We start from the raw sequence: 15,735 nt of genomic DNA on the forward strand, positions 1-15,735 counted from the left end.
TCCCAAATTGGCGTCCAAGGCAGACTCCACATTGCTTTACGAGTTAACGTAGCGTGCAACCAACGAAACCAAATACGCGAAAACATCTCCTTCCTGCACCACCTCCCGCCTCCCTTCAAGCCCTCTACTTACTAACACCGGATCCCACTTGCCGGCCGCTATTCGCCACTATGCCCTAAGCCTCAGCAAAGTTATTTTGCAACCTTTTCCCCTTCCCACCACCAAAATGGTGACCGTGCACCATTACTTACGTTTCAGCCCGCAGATTTGAACTATCGGCTAAATACAACTTCAATCACGCGTACTCTCTACTATGCCACACATACACACTCACGACCTCGCAGCCCCCAGTTCATAAATCTTCCCCCTTTCACCGCCTCGCCTCTCATCGCCTCGCATTCGTTGGCCACGTCTGTCACCGCCATGTTCTCACTCCCCTCCCCCATGCTTCCCCCCTCGCACAATCCCCAAGGACAAATTTCTTGCACTCGCCCAACGGACATACATACATACATACATACCGAAACAGCGGCAATAGGACCCTAAGCGGCGTGGCGGTTGTGGTTGCGGTGGTGACGGCGGTGACGGTGGAGGCAGACACACAAGCACACCACTGCGCTTTGCGAGGACCCCGGAAACAACAACCAACAAGGGAAGGAACGGAGGTTCACATACCCCCACCAACACATCACATAAGAACAGGAAATGTTCTTAATTGACAGAAAGAGGAGAGAACGAAAACCCTGGAGGCGGTGGGGTGTGGCGGGTGGGGTGTGGCGGGTGGGGTGTGGCGGGTGGGGTGTAGAAAAAGGCGGTCCTAAGCATCAGTGTGCTTCGAAGAACGTCACATGTCGACTAAACGGAGGAAGTCGTAACTCGGTGCGGGAGGTGCAGCCGTGTCCCTGAAGTCGCTACTCCTACTCGTGCCCTGACATGCCCTAACATTGCGACCCACCAAGGTATTCCCATGGTGCAAGTTATTCAAACGTACACACGAGCACATGCACATAATACATACACGCACATACATACACACAGGCAGGCGGCTGGCAGAGGTTAAGGCCTGACTTCTGCTCCCGGTCGACCCAGTCGACCCGGGTTCAAATCTGCCTGCCGGCTCCTCGGGTGTTTGAGGAGTGATGAAATGGGAGGTGGCCCCCCATCTTATGGACGGTGTAGGACGTGATAATATCAACTTGCGAGCTGACCAGGAACTAAGTTGATGCGCCGTTGATCCGCTAGATTTGGTTGGATGCTGGTGGTGAGTTGCCGAACCCAACGAATACATTCTGAAGTCGGATGGGGTGACGGATTAGGGTGCCCCTCTAGCAGGGGAGAGCAGGGACTGCCCCGGGAAAGGGGGCCGCTGGCGAAGTTAACCACCCTGTAACAACATACATACACACACAGGCCGCGGGGATGGAGAGGAGTCTTGTTTCGTGTTTCAGGCTCAGTGAACGCAAATTTGCGTGACGGAGCCTTGACTCATGAGAGCGTGCGCGCGTGCGACGCCCCCGGGGGGGGCCAGGAGAGCGGAACTAGCGGACCTGCGGCTCTCGGCTGCTTGGGAGGGGACGGAGGCCCCTTCGCGCCCCGCTCCCGTCCGCGGGGGAGAGAGCTGAGGCGGTCTTCCCGTTGGGGCTGGGCAGCAGTGTCCCTGGCCAGTGTCAGCCCCGGTCAGATACTTGGTGGTTCACATACACGCACACACAGACGGATTTCCTCCTCGCGGTTATCAGTTGATTGAAACACATACGTATATACAGACACACACACGCACATGCAACAAACAAGCAACCCCCCACACAATACAAACGTCATCATCATCATCATCATCATCACCAGCATCACCAGCATCATGCCCGCCAGGGACGTGAATCCCACCGGGCCCCCCATCAGACCTAGCCGCTATCAACACTGCGGCAAGGTACAGCCCCCAAAGTACAGCCCCCAAACCAACCTCCCCAATACACACACACAGAGACACACAGAGACACACACATACATGTGTACGTGCGCGCAAGGATACCGCCACTACAACCCCGCCAATCGTTTGGCTGCCGCCACTGCAGCTTCGGATTGTGTGGGCAATGTGGGGAGCATGTCCTCCTTCTTGGCCTTGGGCTTGCCGCGACCTTTGTCGCAGCTCGGCGGTGCGACGAAGCAAAGACGATTGATGAGAAGAAAAAAAACAGGGTGGAGGAGGAGGACGTGGTGGGAAATAGAAGAGAGAGAGAGGGGGTGAGAGATTGCGGGACAGGAGGAGGCATGCGGCAAGTGGGTAGTAGGAAAAAAGAGGGGAGGGAATTAGGGGGAGGGGTGTATATGTCGGGGCCTAGGGTCTGGGTAGGTCTGGGCGAATCGGCCCCGGTAAGGGCCCTTACGGCTGCACGGCAAGGGGGTCCTCACGCCATGAATCAACCAATGACACACACACGATCGCGACACACATTACAGTCCTCTCTTGACGCCGCACGTCCCCCTCCCCTCCCCCCCCTTCTACGTCTGTTACACTCTTGCCCTGGCAGCAGCTTCACTCGTTCGTGGTTCGTCTTCCCCTCCCTTCCCTCCCCTCCCCTCCCCTTCCTTCCCGCAAAGCCCAGCCCGTCCCCCCGCAGCTTACCAAAGTCCCTCAGCTGGCTGTTCTTGTTGACGTCGTTGATTCGGTCCCTGGTCGCGGCGGCCTTGGAGTCCAACACGTCCAGCTCACGGTTCTGAGAGGCGAGCTCGTCGTGCATTACCTGAGGGGATGAAGAGGAGGTGGGGGGGGGTGGAGGTGGGGGGGAGATGGAGGTTGGGGGGGGAGATGCAGGTGGTGGGGGAGAGATGGTGGGTGTGGGGGTTTGGAGGTGCAGGTGGGGGGACATGGAGGTGGGTGGGGAGGGAAACAAACACACCCTCCCTCGCCCCCCCCTCCCCCTCCCCCGACACCTACCTTGGCCCCCTCCAGCAGCTGGTTCAAACCCGCGTGTATTTGATCAATCATGTCATTTTGTCTCCGGGTCTCCTCATGAAGCCGCATCTCAGTGGCACCTGGGCAGTTGGTTTGATTAGTTGGTTGGTTGGTTAGTTGGTTTGGTGGGAGGAGAGAGATTCAGATGATATAAGATGACGCAAGCAGCAGCAAATATTCCCCTGCCGACGTCCGAAGCACCAACAACTGCTGGAGTCCTTTGGTGCCATGAAAGGGACGATAGTGGAGCAAGGCAGGTATAACGATGTCTGCCTGTTTGTCTGTCCGTCTGTCTGTCTGTCCGTCTGTTTGCCTTCCCGGTAATATTGGGCCCGGGAGAAAGTCGCAAGCATGGCGGCAAGGCAGGAGGACGACGCTGGCGGCGGTTGAGCCTTGCAATCTGCGTTTTACACATCCGTACACTGCCGTGCAATTTGCTACACCCCACCGCCGTACACTACTCACGATATTCCGACGGAAGCCGAATGTCCGGGTCGCCGCCGCGGCGGCCTCCGTCGCCGCCGCCGTTGGCCTCCCCGCCCCGGTCGCCACCCGATGTGCCCGCTCGGCCGCCAGCGGCGGCGGTTTTCGCAACCCCGGCGGACCCGCCGCCGCCTTTGCTGTATCCCGTTGCCGCTGATGCACCTGGTCGCGTCTCACCTCTTCCAATTTCCGTGTTCATTGAAAACCGTAGTCCCAGACAACAGAGACACAAGAACAGCGGTAACACGCCAAGAGTAAAGCAAACGGGAGGCGGGTATCGGAATTAACATGAAACAGGCGCCATGGAAATTTGAGATGCCGTACAGATAAGCCGTACACGTGGGTTCTTCTAAGTCACAAGTCAGAGGTGAGGGCGTGGGAGGGGTGGGTGGGAAGCAGAGCCCCCAGGTTCCGCGGCTGGCAGCTGGCAAGAAGGGTGAGGTGGTCTTTACGCAGGGAGCTCACTGCAGTACGGAAGGGGCATCCCCCCTGGATGGAAAGTTAGTGCGTGTCGAATATGCGTGACAGTCGTACAAGACATGTAAACGTATGTACGGAGACACTGCAAAGTAAGCTGTCCCTGAACGGGTGGGTTAGGGGGGCATGCTTCGTTAAAGAATGGGCGGGGAAGGGGAGGGAAAAGGGGGACGGTAAAACACACAACACAGATGCATGCACATGTACATTAAAGGACCGAGACAGGAAGGCTGCGGGAAAACACATTCCCCACCTCCTCTGCTCCCGCTCTACCTTCCATCTTACCACTCATCGATTCGGCCCCCGTCGATCTTCTCGTGGCTTCAGCCGCTCCATTCTTGCATCAGTCCTCATTCCCCCCTCCCCCCCCAAGAAAACACATTACCCCTCCCTTCCCCCTTCCCCCCCAAGAAAACACATTCCCCCTCCCTTCCCCCTTCCCCCCTTCTTCCGCACGCACCTGTCCACCCTGCTCTTCCACTCCTTCTTCCGCTGCTCCTCCGGGTCCGCCCCCGTGCACGAGTCACACACCCACAGACAGCAGCACCGCCGCATGTAGCTCAGCAGCTTCTCGGCGTACGTCAGCTCCTCATTTATCTGAAGAGGAGGAGCAGCAGCCGCAGCAGCAGCAGCAGTAGGAGCAGTAGGAGCAGTAGCAGCAGTAGGAGCAGTAGGAGCAGGTGGATTAAGAGGAGAACGAAGAGGATGAGGAGAAAAGAGGTGGGGAAGGCATCAAAATACCCCGAGTGGCAAGGTGGATGGAGACCAGAAGCGCCGAAAGGACAAATACACCACGAACACTATATCTTATTAGACGGACAAATAGATAGACGGGCAGACAGACGGACAGACAGACAGCGCTGCACCACTACTCCACTCCACTCTACTCAACCACCCCAGTCCCACTGAACCCCAAGTCGCCCCACATGATCCATTCTATTTCTGATGTTGCTCATGGTCTTGTCCTGATCTTCCAGCTGCTTCAGTGTCTCGGACTGAATCTGCTTGGACTCTTCAATTGCCTGCAATGGTTTTGGTGATGGTGGTGGTGGGGCGGGGAGGGGGGGTGAGGAAACGTGCGAGGGGAGACATCATGAGGAGGTACGGAACGCGCACATTTAGTGACCACGACATGGCCCGGCAACGTTACCAGCAGACACACACACACACACACAGTTCAGCAAAAGGAGGCCCAGGCTGGTCGCGCTATGTGCGTGCATTAGAATGGTCGGGAAGTTAAGAGATCGTAACGGTGGACTGGCTGGCAACACAGCCCTGCGGCGGTTTTCACTTGCGAAACGCTAAAACATGGTTACCATGGACAGATGCAGTCATGGTGTCAGCTAGCAGTCGTTATGAATAGCGCGGCGCCGGGGATCGTGTTTGTGGGCAGCGTTAAGCGTTAAAGCGCGACCACCACTGTAATCAGCAGCAGCAGCACCACCACCACCACCACCACCACCAACAACAACACGATCATCATGGGATCAACATCACTGCGATTTTGTTTTGCCACACACCCATCAGCACGTACCTAGGAACGCAATAAGTTAATAATCAGTATACGATCCCTAGGAGTCCTACCCCACGGTTGTTATCGTCTCACGCTGCTGCCTAATGCTCCAACCTCTTGCAGGAAAGCAGCCCAGGTACCGTCGGGGTGGATAGCACTAGATAGCACTGTCAGTCTGCCAAAACGGCGTTCCTCTCCTCTCCTCTCCTCTCCTCTCCTCCCCTCCCACAACAAATCGCGACCCAGGAGTCATATTTACGATATCTACTTGTTGCGGCCCCCCGTGCTTTTTTTGCTTTTCCCAGCCATTTTCCCCCATCCCCCATGTGCACGCGACCCCTGAATGCTGTCAAGCCGGCCACCACACAGTACACCCGATCCAAAAAATAATAGCAACATAACTAAGTTAAGTGTTGTAGCTTCTCCCTAGCGACTTACTACTACGATGCGTATTCCCTGTCGTCCCCTCAATCCCCATGCCGCTTCCTCCCTCTCTCCCCCCCGCCGTCCTCCCGGCCAGCCAATCAGCCCTTGGCAAGCTTGGTTTAGACTTGTGCACATACGTTTGCTTTCGCTCTTACCCTTAAAGCCCTCTGCGTTGCTGCCGTCGTGTCCTTGTGTGTTCTCACGGCTGTGTCCACGAGCTGTCCCACAGTCTGGTCCGCGAGGGGGATCTGCGTCGTGTCGATGTGAATCTCATCTTTGCCGGCGAACAGCTCATTGCGGGCACTTTGCTCCTCTTGCCGCTGCTGCACGATAGTCGTTGCTGAAGGGCTGCCCTTTTTCCACATGGTCGGTCCCGAGGGCGACAAAGCTGGGAGGGTACCGAGGCCACCCCCGAGTGCGATGAGACGACGGAGCTAATTCCGGTCCAGGTTATGAAGATGAATCCGTCCCTGCTACGTCCCTAAATATTTTTCATCAACAGAGGGAGGTAATGAAATTTATAAACGTTTGTCGTCTGTCGGCAGAACAACAGCCGTGGGATGGCTGTTGATGCAGGAAGAAACTAAATAGAACAAGGCAAAAGGACAGGACAGTTCACTCTAAAACTCCTCCTTGGGCACAATTAGAACTGTAGGTCAGGAGGTTTCCATGACCTTCGTAGGACTGGGCTGTAGGAATGAGACTTGTACTACAAACTAAACACTGTGTCGTTCAGGAGTAGCCCGCATGGTTAGTTCTCATGGCTTCTCCTTATCCGAGCAAAACGATAGTTATTTGCCCCTTTTGAGGACGGGACCTGTCTGGTTGAACTCTGGTTCACGCTAGGAAATGGCGCTGCGGGCTCTAGGCCGCCAGCTTCGTAGCTTGAACTTGATCCCTGTTGTCCAGCCAAGACGCTTTTTCGGTGCTAGCGCACATCACGATGACGAGCACGAGGAGGAGCACGGCCCAGCGCAGACGCCCACAGTCTTTGACAAGCTTGTGGAAATCACTGTCGTGGATATGAACGGTGTCCTCCATAAAGTCCGCGGCCTTGCGGGCCAGACCCTGGCGCAGGCGCTTATCGAGTATGGGTTCCCGGCGACCTACTTCTTCCCCAACATGGGCTTCTACACGCAGCACATTCCCGATGCGCACGTGTATGTCCCTAAGGATTATTGGGGCAAGATGCCGAACATTGACCCGGAGAGCGAGGAGGGAGGTGCTGTGAAGCGGATGTTCCGCGACATCGTGCAGGATTACCAGCGCGATACCTCGTACTTTGCTTCCTACATCACGCTAGGCCCGGAGCTGAACGGCATGACTGTGGGCATCGGCCCCATCAAGCCGTGGATCTTGCATTCTGACTGGGCTTTCGCCGGCGTGCACGACAGCAAAGCAAAGCAGTTTGACAAGCCGACCGTGGAGATTTGGGGCTAAGGACCGCGATACGGTACCTGCTCCCCTTTTAATCAACCGAAGGCATCATTAGTAAGGAGGAAAGGGGGGGTCCGCTCCGGATTGCTGCTTGGCGCGCGCTGGGGATATAACCCACGCAAGCGCGCGCGTGAAGAGGACGGTTACCTCAAAAAAGGACAGTTCCTGCCACGATGCCGGGTTGGCTTATTCTTTCTCTTAACACGGCCCATGCGCAGCTATTGCAAGGGGGAGAGCGCAGAACGAGGCACATTACCATGTGATGTTGCAGGTGGTGTAGTGAAGCACTAGGGTTTAACCTTGAGTGGGGACGCATGAGGAGCTTAATGTTTGTCTTGGAGGAGTTGCGTAGGTTCCTGACAGCTTAATAGAGGTTTTCTGTCTGTGGGAGAAACTCCAGGCTGCTTGGGGAGAGGGGTTTTCCCTTGTCTCGATACACGTCTTCTCCGTCGATGGATGGGCCTTGGTGACGTGACGATGTCATCCCTGGAGCAGTTGTGACACTAAAGGGAAATCGACTGAAGAGCGGAAGGGGAGTCGACTGAACAAGAAGTGGGACTTGGGGTTTAGTTCAGACCTTGGTTTGCGGGTTGGTGTTTGGGTCATTGGTGGATGTTTGGGCGCGATTCCGGGGCGCCGCCTCCTTTTGTGGGTGGGTAGGAAGAAGAGGGTGGACGGCATGTGTGTGTGTCTGCAAAACGTATTTTTCCTTTTATGTAAATGTGGTTGTTGCGGAGGTTGCTGAAGAGCACTGGGACATGCAAGCTTGAGTCCTATACCTCAAATTCAACTTCAGCTCGGAAGCAAAACAGCTGCTTGGGGAGTGCCGTAGCATTACTGCACTTGCTGCATTCAAGGCAACGCAACACGCCCCTTCAGGTCACACATACATACATACATATAACCCGATTAGATCTAACATGGCACGTCCATGTGTCATCAACTCGTCGTCATGAACATGATTAAACTTACTTGCAAAACGGCAATGCTAACCAACTCCGCATAGTGCGTACGGCATGGTATTGCCAGCTTTTTTTCTCGTTCTGACGGGATTCTGTACGGCTGTACGGCATTCAATAACCGCAAGCCCCATGCGTACCTCAACAAATGGACCTCAGACACGGCCAAATGGCAAAAGAGGAGCAAACGGGAGGCATCCTTTGCCCCCAAATCTGGTAGACTCTAGAAAACATAGCCACACAAAAAATACTCCGATATGTCACGTTTCGTTCGTAACATGCCGTGCTATTGTAGCCTCACATATGTTGGTTTGAGCTTTTCCCGCAGCCCCTTCGCCGCTCACCCCTTCTTGGGTCCCATCCTTGGACCAGCACCCCAGGTAGCGCTACGGCAGCTGATGCGTTTAACGCTGCTGATGCTAATGCTAATCCTAATGCTCAAGTGCCTATATCGCCCGCCCCGGCTAGCCGTCGCAGCCGTCACCACCACCGTTGCTGCCGCAGCGGCGGCGGTGGCGACGACGTGTACGGCCGCCTCGTCGCAATTGCGCCGGCAACGCCACCTTGCCGTGCAGCTCCGCCAGCAGTGACTCCGAAACCGCTTGGTTGGCTGCGGCACTCAGTCGCATTCGCAGCGCAGCTGGTTGGGCAGAGAGGACGTCCAACAGGGCACGTGCGCCCGCATCGCTCATTCCCACGTCGTCGAGTATCAACTCGTCCAAACTTGGCGCAAACCTGAGCGCCTCAGCAAGGTAAAGAATGCCGGCGTCGCCGATGCTGGGATTACCTGTGAACATGTACGGCAAAGTACGGCATGGTTTTGTAGCATATTCTGCGGCATACTTGCGGCGGAGCGGCACTGGGATATGTCTACGTGGGTAGCAGACCGAGGAGTAGCATTTGTGCAGCAGCAGTACGACAACAAGTGACGGGTGTTTGTCCAGGCCATCGTAAGGAGGTTTTGTATTGGGCTCTTGGAAAATCTGGGCCATTCGCTCCATGTTTGAGTCCGGGCAGCAACTACAAATAATAAATATAATATAGCATGTACAGAGGACGCCAAGAAAAGAGAGTGGACCAACGTCATTAAAGTGCACGACACAACTACAACTCGGATTCATTGTACGATAGGCCTACCTGAAAGATCCAGTATTGAGATGTCTGGACTGTGTGTAAGCATCTCAGCGATGGCACGCACATGGTGGGGACCCAGGTTCAAATCGCGAAAGTCCCCGTCGAAAGGGCTCAAGAGCGGGAAGCGTTCAACGTACTCCGGGAAGCACCGCACTAGTGCAGCCCGGGTGGCCTGCACATTTGTCGTTCCGCATATCGGTACAGTGCTCAGTGAGATACCGCACAATAAAATATTGGAGCGGAAACGCAACAAAGTCGCAAAAGGCAACTCATGATAAGTCGTTCGGCTAAAACGTTCATGAAAGCAAATCCAGATGCCCACACATATTTCCACTTTACACAAAAGCTCATATTCCAAAATTTTCAGATTTTAAATTTGAAAATTCTGGCTATTGCTGTCAGAGATGTTCGGTTCCAACAAGTCGAAAACCAGTCAGCACAGGTCAGCACCGCTACTCATCCAGAATGTGCCCTCACACTGTCAAGTTCATCAGCCCACTGCTGCTGCGACATGCCGCGTAGAAACCATTCCAAACAGGCGCCAGAGGCCAAAACAGGGGCAGCACAACCGCCTCCGTCGCAGCGGCGACGGCTGCTGCCGCCGCTGCCACTGCCGCCGCTGGCACGCGGGACCTGACCCTCGAGCAATGACAACGGCGGCAATGCCGTACGGCTGTCGCCCCCGCCACCGCTGCCGCCCCCGGCGCCTCCAGCACTGCGCCGCCAGCACTCCTCCACCACTTGCTCGCCGACATCGGCCCATGAGAAAACGCACACATGCAGATTCACTGCCGTACAGACAGGCTCTAGGCGCGAGCACGCGTCGCCGTCACCGACAAACGCGATGCTCAACTCCCGAGATTGCCTGTACGAATGTACGAAAGTGTACGGGTGGAAAATGGAGAAGATCCGCTGGGAGATGACGGAAGAGGCTTGAGATAAGAGAGGGAACTGTCCTGGGACGACACAACGGACACAGGGGGTGGAACACACCACACACCATAAAATTGCGCTGTTCCGTTCGTACACATACTTACGGTGCCGGCCAGTACGACGTGCAGCAGGATGGGGGCTGCGAGCCCTGTACGGCACGCCATCCTCCTCCCGTGGTGCCTCGGCCGCCACCGTACTCCTTAGCTGCCTTCGACACCGCTGCTGCTGCTGCCAGCTTCTTCGGCGCCCGATCCAGGATTCCGAGCCCACATGGCCCCCGCGTGAGCACCCCCCACTTGTCCGCCACCGACGCGTCCTCCGACCGCAAAACACACAGCATCCCTTTCCCATCCTCCCCCTCTTCCCCCTCCTGCGCGGCGCGCCACGCCGCCGGGCATTCCCGCCCGCTGTACACCAAGTCCCGTACTACTAACCATACTCGACACCGCCGGCCCCGTCCTTCTCTGCTGCCTCCGCTTCCTCCTCCCCCTCCCCCTCCTCCTCCTACCGCTCCGCCGCCGCCAAAACGCCAGCCCACGAACTGTTCTAGAAGCTCCGTATCCAAGGAAGCCACGAAGGCTAGCACCACCACGTTCTGTAGCGCACTGAGGAGCTCACCTTTAGATAGAAAGAAGGCGGAGTAGACAGAGAAGCTAAGCAGCAGCAGCGGCTGTAGCTGGTCGGCGGTGAGGAACGCCAGGCTGAGGGCCATCCGCAGTCGTAGTCGGGTGGGCCGCACCTTAGCGGTGAAGTACCACAAGTCGGGCAGCTCGCCGAAGGGCTGAAGGGCGCTTTCCAAAATTCGCGGGACGGCTTGCAGGAAGAGTACGATGAGGAGGAGGGCTAGCCTGTGAGGCGAAGAGCGCGATGGTGGATGCGGTGGTGGATGGTCGCACCGCTTAGCTTAAAAAGTGTACCGGTATCACATCTGTAGGATAGATCATTCTGTTTAAAGTCAGGTTTAATCCATGGTAAAGTATGGTAAGTGGCTTACTTTTAATGTAATGACCGTCAACCCGCTCAATTTCTGTTTCGTAGCTTCTGTTGCACAACAACGGGAAGCTTTCATTTGCGACTTCCGTTGCCATCGCTATCATCGCCATCGCCGGCGCGTCGTCCAACCCCACACTCCACAGCCCCCAACGCCACCTATGTCAGTGGATAGCCCGGATCATTGCTGCCCAGATCCCTGTTGCCGTACCCTCGATCCCTGTTGCCGTACTATCGATCCATGTTGCCATACCCTCGATCCATGTTGCCCAACCTATTGCTTCCACCGCTACATATTTGGCCGGTTCTTGGCACTCACTCGATCTTTGGACTATCGTACAGTACTGCCTCGTCCCAACTGGCCCGGATCCAGAGTACGAAAAGCACAACAAACGCCCAAACCGCCGTGGAGGTGAGGGCTGCCACGAGGGCAGTTGGGGTATCGGCGACGGTGAGAAAGAAGAGGGAGGTGGTGTCGGAACAGCTGATGGGCAGGTGGCAGGAGACACAGCCATTGCCGTCGCCGTTGCCACTGCGGCCACTACTGCTGGTTTCGGAGTCCATCCACTGCCGATACCCAGCCGCATGGGCCGCGCTGTGTGACCCTGCCGGGCGTTAAAGGGAGGACCTGGGTAACTGAGGGCTGCTCCCTAAAACCCTAAACCCCCTAAGAAACATTGAGACCAGAGCAGGAACCGACCAGACCAAAACAGCTCAGGTTGGCCTGGGCCCCAGTCGATGGGGCTGGCGGAAGGGTTGCCACCGGATGGTGGGACATGGGAGGGTAGCAGCAGTAGCAGCAACAGCAGCAGGGGCAGCAGCCGCGGCAGCAGCAGCACGGCTGTTGTGGCGGTTACGTGGTGCTAAATAATGGAATGTGGAATGTGGAATGCGCATGCCAAGGACGCGTATTGGCATCATGAGCACCACGAAGCGCATTCAAACCAGACCTGGAGGGGACCATGGAGACAGCTTCTCCTGGGGGAACTCTCAGCATCAGAAACACGCCAAGTGGAGGTCGTGTTGTACTGGGAAGGGGAGCAAGGCCTAACGTGTGGCGGGATGGCAGCCAAAGTTCCTTCTGGTGACGAACGTAGAGGCGAATGTCTTTTTGTTTTGTGAAGTTGGGCAGGCAGCTGGGTGAGAGACTGAGTGCGAGGTGGGTAAGCGGTATGCCTCGTGTCATGCGGTGGCCTCGTGTCTTGAGTCTCACCGGCTGTAGGGTCGTTGGGAGCTTGATCCAGATCAGAAGCTGGGAAATAGCTGATTGGAGGATGTGAGAGGCGGGGAGCGGTGGACGTGCCGGCTAGCTTTGCCGTGGCTGCAGTCTCAGCAGTCTGTTGCTCTGCCTCCAAATTTTCAAGTCGGGAGCCTCCACTCGGAAGCGAGGTTGTGGTTAAGCCCTCGTGATAATGTGTGCTCGAGCTCGCTAATAATGGTTTGTCATCGTGGTTAAGAAGGGGCCGTTGAAGCTCTGCCGAGGCGATAGACGAAAGCCGTGCGGGTGCTCCGCTGGTGGTACCCTCTGCGAGATGTTTCATTTATTTGACCAGAACCGCGCTGCGTAAAAAGAGAAAAAGAAAGATTTATGCTGTAGCTGTGCAATAGGTCTACTATGCCAAGAACTTTTGAAATTTGCGCGAAAGAGCGTCAGAGTCGTGGGTCTAACTATAGTTATAGCGCGGCTCGTAGACTTTTCCAGCATAGCTACTTCTGACGTCTACGCTGTACTAGTTTCGTAATTTATGCGCGGAACGCGAGTCCGAGACCTCGACGCACCGTTGTACCTAAGTGGAAACCGTGACTGTTAGTACTGGGTTTTGTCCAACGAATTTGCAACCAACAAGGTATGTGTACTGATGAAGCGTTACTATATAATCATTTGCGAGAGTCGATGTCTACTGAAGCAGACGGATATTAAGGATATACAGCTGATACCTGTAGAAATACCAGAGCTGTAGGGTGTGAAGTATCCTGTCATTTCCCTAGGCTGCTTCGCTGACATCTTAAGTTTTGCCTTAAGTTTAGTGTGAAATATCCACAACGCAATTCCCGGCGACTGCTGCAGTAAAATGACATCAACATGGCAAGAAACAGACCCGTCATTAAGATATCTGTTGGCACTTCACGCTTTACATACCATGCCACGCCAATGTCAGCAGGAAACCTTTGTACGGAGCCTTCAGAACAAATGCCTAGGAACATTTGCCCGGAAGAACCAACAGCGTAAACAGGTTACGTGATAGCATCATTCTAATATACATAGCGGCAAAAAATTGGGTGAACTTGGGTCAAGCGAACTGCTGGTAAACGGCAGTGAGTTGCTCGACAACCAGGCTTATACCATCTACTCTTCATTATGTAACCGACACGAGAACGTGTGACTACAAATGTCTTAATCATGCTCCAGCTGAACACCAGCTACAAAAGAAGGATACAGTGGAACAGGCATGAACAGGAAACACTGCGATCTGACGAAAAACGGGGCAAGCCACGCGCTGCGGACGCAAGCGTAATCTCGCAGGCCCGCATGACAGGCCGACCCTGACATTGGCACACCACAACATGAACCACCTCTTAACGCCTCTTGTTCCAATTTTAACACCCTGCCGCGTAATGGCACAGGATGTGAATTACTCGCCGCTGTTCGGGCGGCTGTAGAACAGAGGTAAAAAGATTGGGTTTTCCGAAGCCATAAGGCAACGTGCATTCGGACACATGACAACCAAACTCAACCCCCCATCATCCTTTTCGTGCGAGAAGGGAGATGCGGAAAGGTAGGCGAGTGCCAACAGAAACAAAAGACCGTACCGGCATATTCCTGATCGAACTTATTCCCTTTACTGACCGACCGACCGGATTACGCAAAGTCCACCTGAGCGATCCGGCTGCGCGCAGATGTGCTGCACGCAAACGACAATCAGAACGCTAGCAGGGTCCACGTAAGCAGGCTAGGGGGGATCTCAACATGCCCAAGCACCCATAGCTCAGCCTGGAAAGCCCAGCACACAGAAATAGGGCCACTGGATACCATGTATATGTGCCGCCCCTTGAGCAACTCCTACTTGCTCTCCGTCCGCCCTCATCTGCTGAGCCACCTCTGGTGGATTCACAAACAGCAATAGGTGAAGCCATGCTAAATTAATCTAAAGGTACAATTGAGCTGTTTGTAAACCAGCCACAGAGTGAGCGCCGCTGTGCACGCGCTAATGCTACCGCCACGATAAGGGGGTGTTCCACCTGAACAATGGGCCCGATTGATGCTGCCCGTCTAAACGCAATCGCAAACGACCCAGACGTGCCACCGACCATATGTAACTTGTGACATGCGAACTTTTACTTTCCACATGCTGCAAAACATCAAGCTCGATATGCAGAAAAGACACACACACATCGTGGTAAAGCCTGCACTAACAATACGTACACGAAAAGAGGAAAGAGACAGGGATAGGAAAAAACCTGTGTTCATGAACAACTACAAAGAGCGATCAGGCGCGCGAGAGCTCCAGCGATATGCTTACGTGCCTGTACGGCAGAAGCGCTACTCGACTGACATACCCAGCCAGGCTGATATACCCATCCGGACGCCCCGCCTGTCCCGTCCATCCAGAGGGTTTCAGGCTGCAACCCAACAAGGGCTGAAACATTTGCGAACACGCAAAGATACTGTCGCACGTGTCCACAAACGACGCGGACCGCAGAGCCGCTAGGCGCAGTGCACGAGGGGCATTAGTAGCTGCACGACTTCATGCAAAGGCATATGCGCTGCAGGAGCCGATGCAGAGAGAGCGGGGATGCCGCAGCGCTTACCAACCGCTTAAAAGCGTGGGCAGGACAGTGCCATGCTCGAGAGGTCAGCTGCGGACTGCCGCCAGCGGCCTGAATCCAGCGCATCCCGGATCTGAGCGTGCACCACCTCCATGAACTGCCTCCATTGCTCCTCCGTCATGCCGCTGAAGCAGGCGCTCATACGCTCCGGGCTGAAGGCAGCCACCGGCGGCGGGTAAACTTGCGGCGCCATGCGGATGTGCTTTTGGCAAGTAAGCGCACCGCCCTTGCCGGCGGTAGCGCGCTTCGCCGCCTGCTGGTTCTTTAATTTGCGCCAAAGAAAGCCGTCGGTAACGTGGACGGAGCTGGCCATGGGCAAAGGGCGCTCCATACCAGCCGAACGAGTGTCCACACCGCCGTTGCCGATAGCCATAGCGCCGCTGCCGGCCACATGTGCAGCCTCCACCACTGGGAAGCCATTGAGGGCGCCTGAAGATTCAATGGAACCTCCGGTCTGGATGCTCATACGCTCGTCTGAAGTGGAAAGGCTGGAGCAAGGCGAGTAATCAAGAGTCGACTCGGGAGCGACAAGACGACGGGCGCCCCCGCCCTCAGCCGCCGCCGCCGCACGACGCTTGTTCATGCGGGGCACACCTGCACGG

At 55.6% G+C, this 15,735-nt stretch overlaps 3 protein-coding genes across 3 annotated transcripts; 1 reads left to right on the forward strand and 2 right to left on the reverse strand.

The window, feature by feature from the left end:
- Positions 1 to 1,377: 1,377 nt before the first annotated feature.
- Positions 1,378 to 6,217, reverse strand: snap34 (uncharacterized protein; the record flags this gene model as incomplete). Its single annotated transcript, XM_002950607.1, has 7 exons — positions 1,378 to 2,135; positions 2,624 to 2,741; positions 2,936 to 3,033; positions 3,419 to 3,615; positions 4,374 to 4,510; positions 4,840 to 4,935; positions 6,008 to 6,217. The coding sequence occupies 7 exons, from the start codon at positions 6,215 to 6,217 to the stop codon at positions 2,035 to 2,037; spliced, it is 957 nt and encodes a 318-aa protein (XP_002950653.1). The 3' UTR covers positions 1,378 to 2,034.
- Positions 6,218 to 6,628: 411 nt separating this feature from the next.
- On the forward strand, positions 6,629 to 8,064 carry nuoP3 (NADH:ubiquinone oxidoreductase 22 kDa subunit). The gene has a single exon (XM_002950498.1). It carries the CDS (start codon positions 6,702 to 6,704, stop codon positions 7,290 to 7,292), a length of 591 nt encoding a protein of 196 aa, XP_002950544.1. The 5' UTR covers positions 6,629 to 6,701; the 3' UTR covers positions 7,293 to 8,064.
- A 648-nt stretch (positions 8,065 to 8,712) lies between these two features.
- VOLCADRAFT_91047 (uncharacterized protein) lies at positions 8,713 to 12,846 on the reverse strand (the record flags this gene model as incomplete). The annotated part of the gene is made up of 8 exons (XM_002950608.1): positions 8,713 to 9,035; positions 9,386 to 9,554; positions 9,860 to 10,338; positions 10,508 to 10,685; positions 10,824 to 10,991; positions 11,055 to 11,163; positions 11,625 to 11,724; positions 12,519 to 12,846. 8 exons carry the CDS (start codon positions 12,844 to 12,846, stop codon positions 8,713 to 8,715), a joined length of 1,854 nt encoding a protein of 617 aa, XP_002950654.1.
- Positions 12,847 to 15,735: the final 2,889 nt, after the last annotated feature.

This window comes from Volvox carteri, assembly GCF_000143455.1.
Source record: "Volvox carteri f. nagariensis unplaced genomic scaffold VOLCAscaffold_19, whole genome shotgun sequence".
NCBI classification, from domain to species: domain Eukaryota; kingdom Viridiplantae; phylum Chlorophyta; class Chlorophyceae; order Chlamydomonadales; family Volvocaceae; genus Volvox; species Volvox carteri.

Bases quoted from the DNA above. Each gene is read 5' to 3' on its own strand.
- nuoP3 (XM_002950498.1), top strand. From the start codon at position 6,702: ATGGCGCTGCGGGCTCTAGGCCGCCAGCTTCGTAGCTTGAACTTGATC.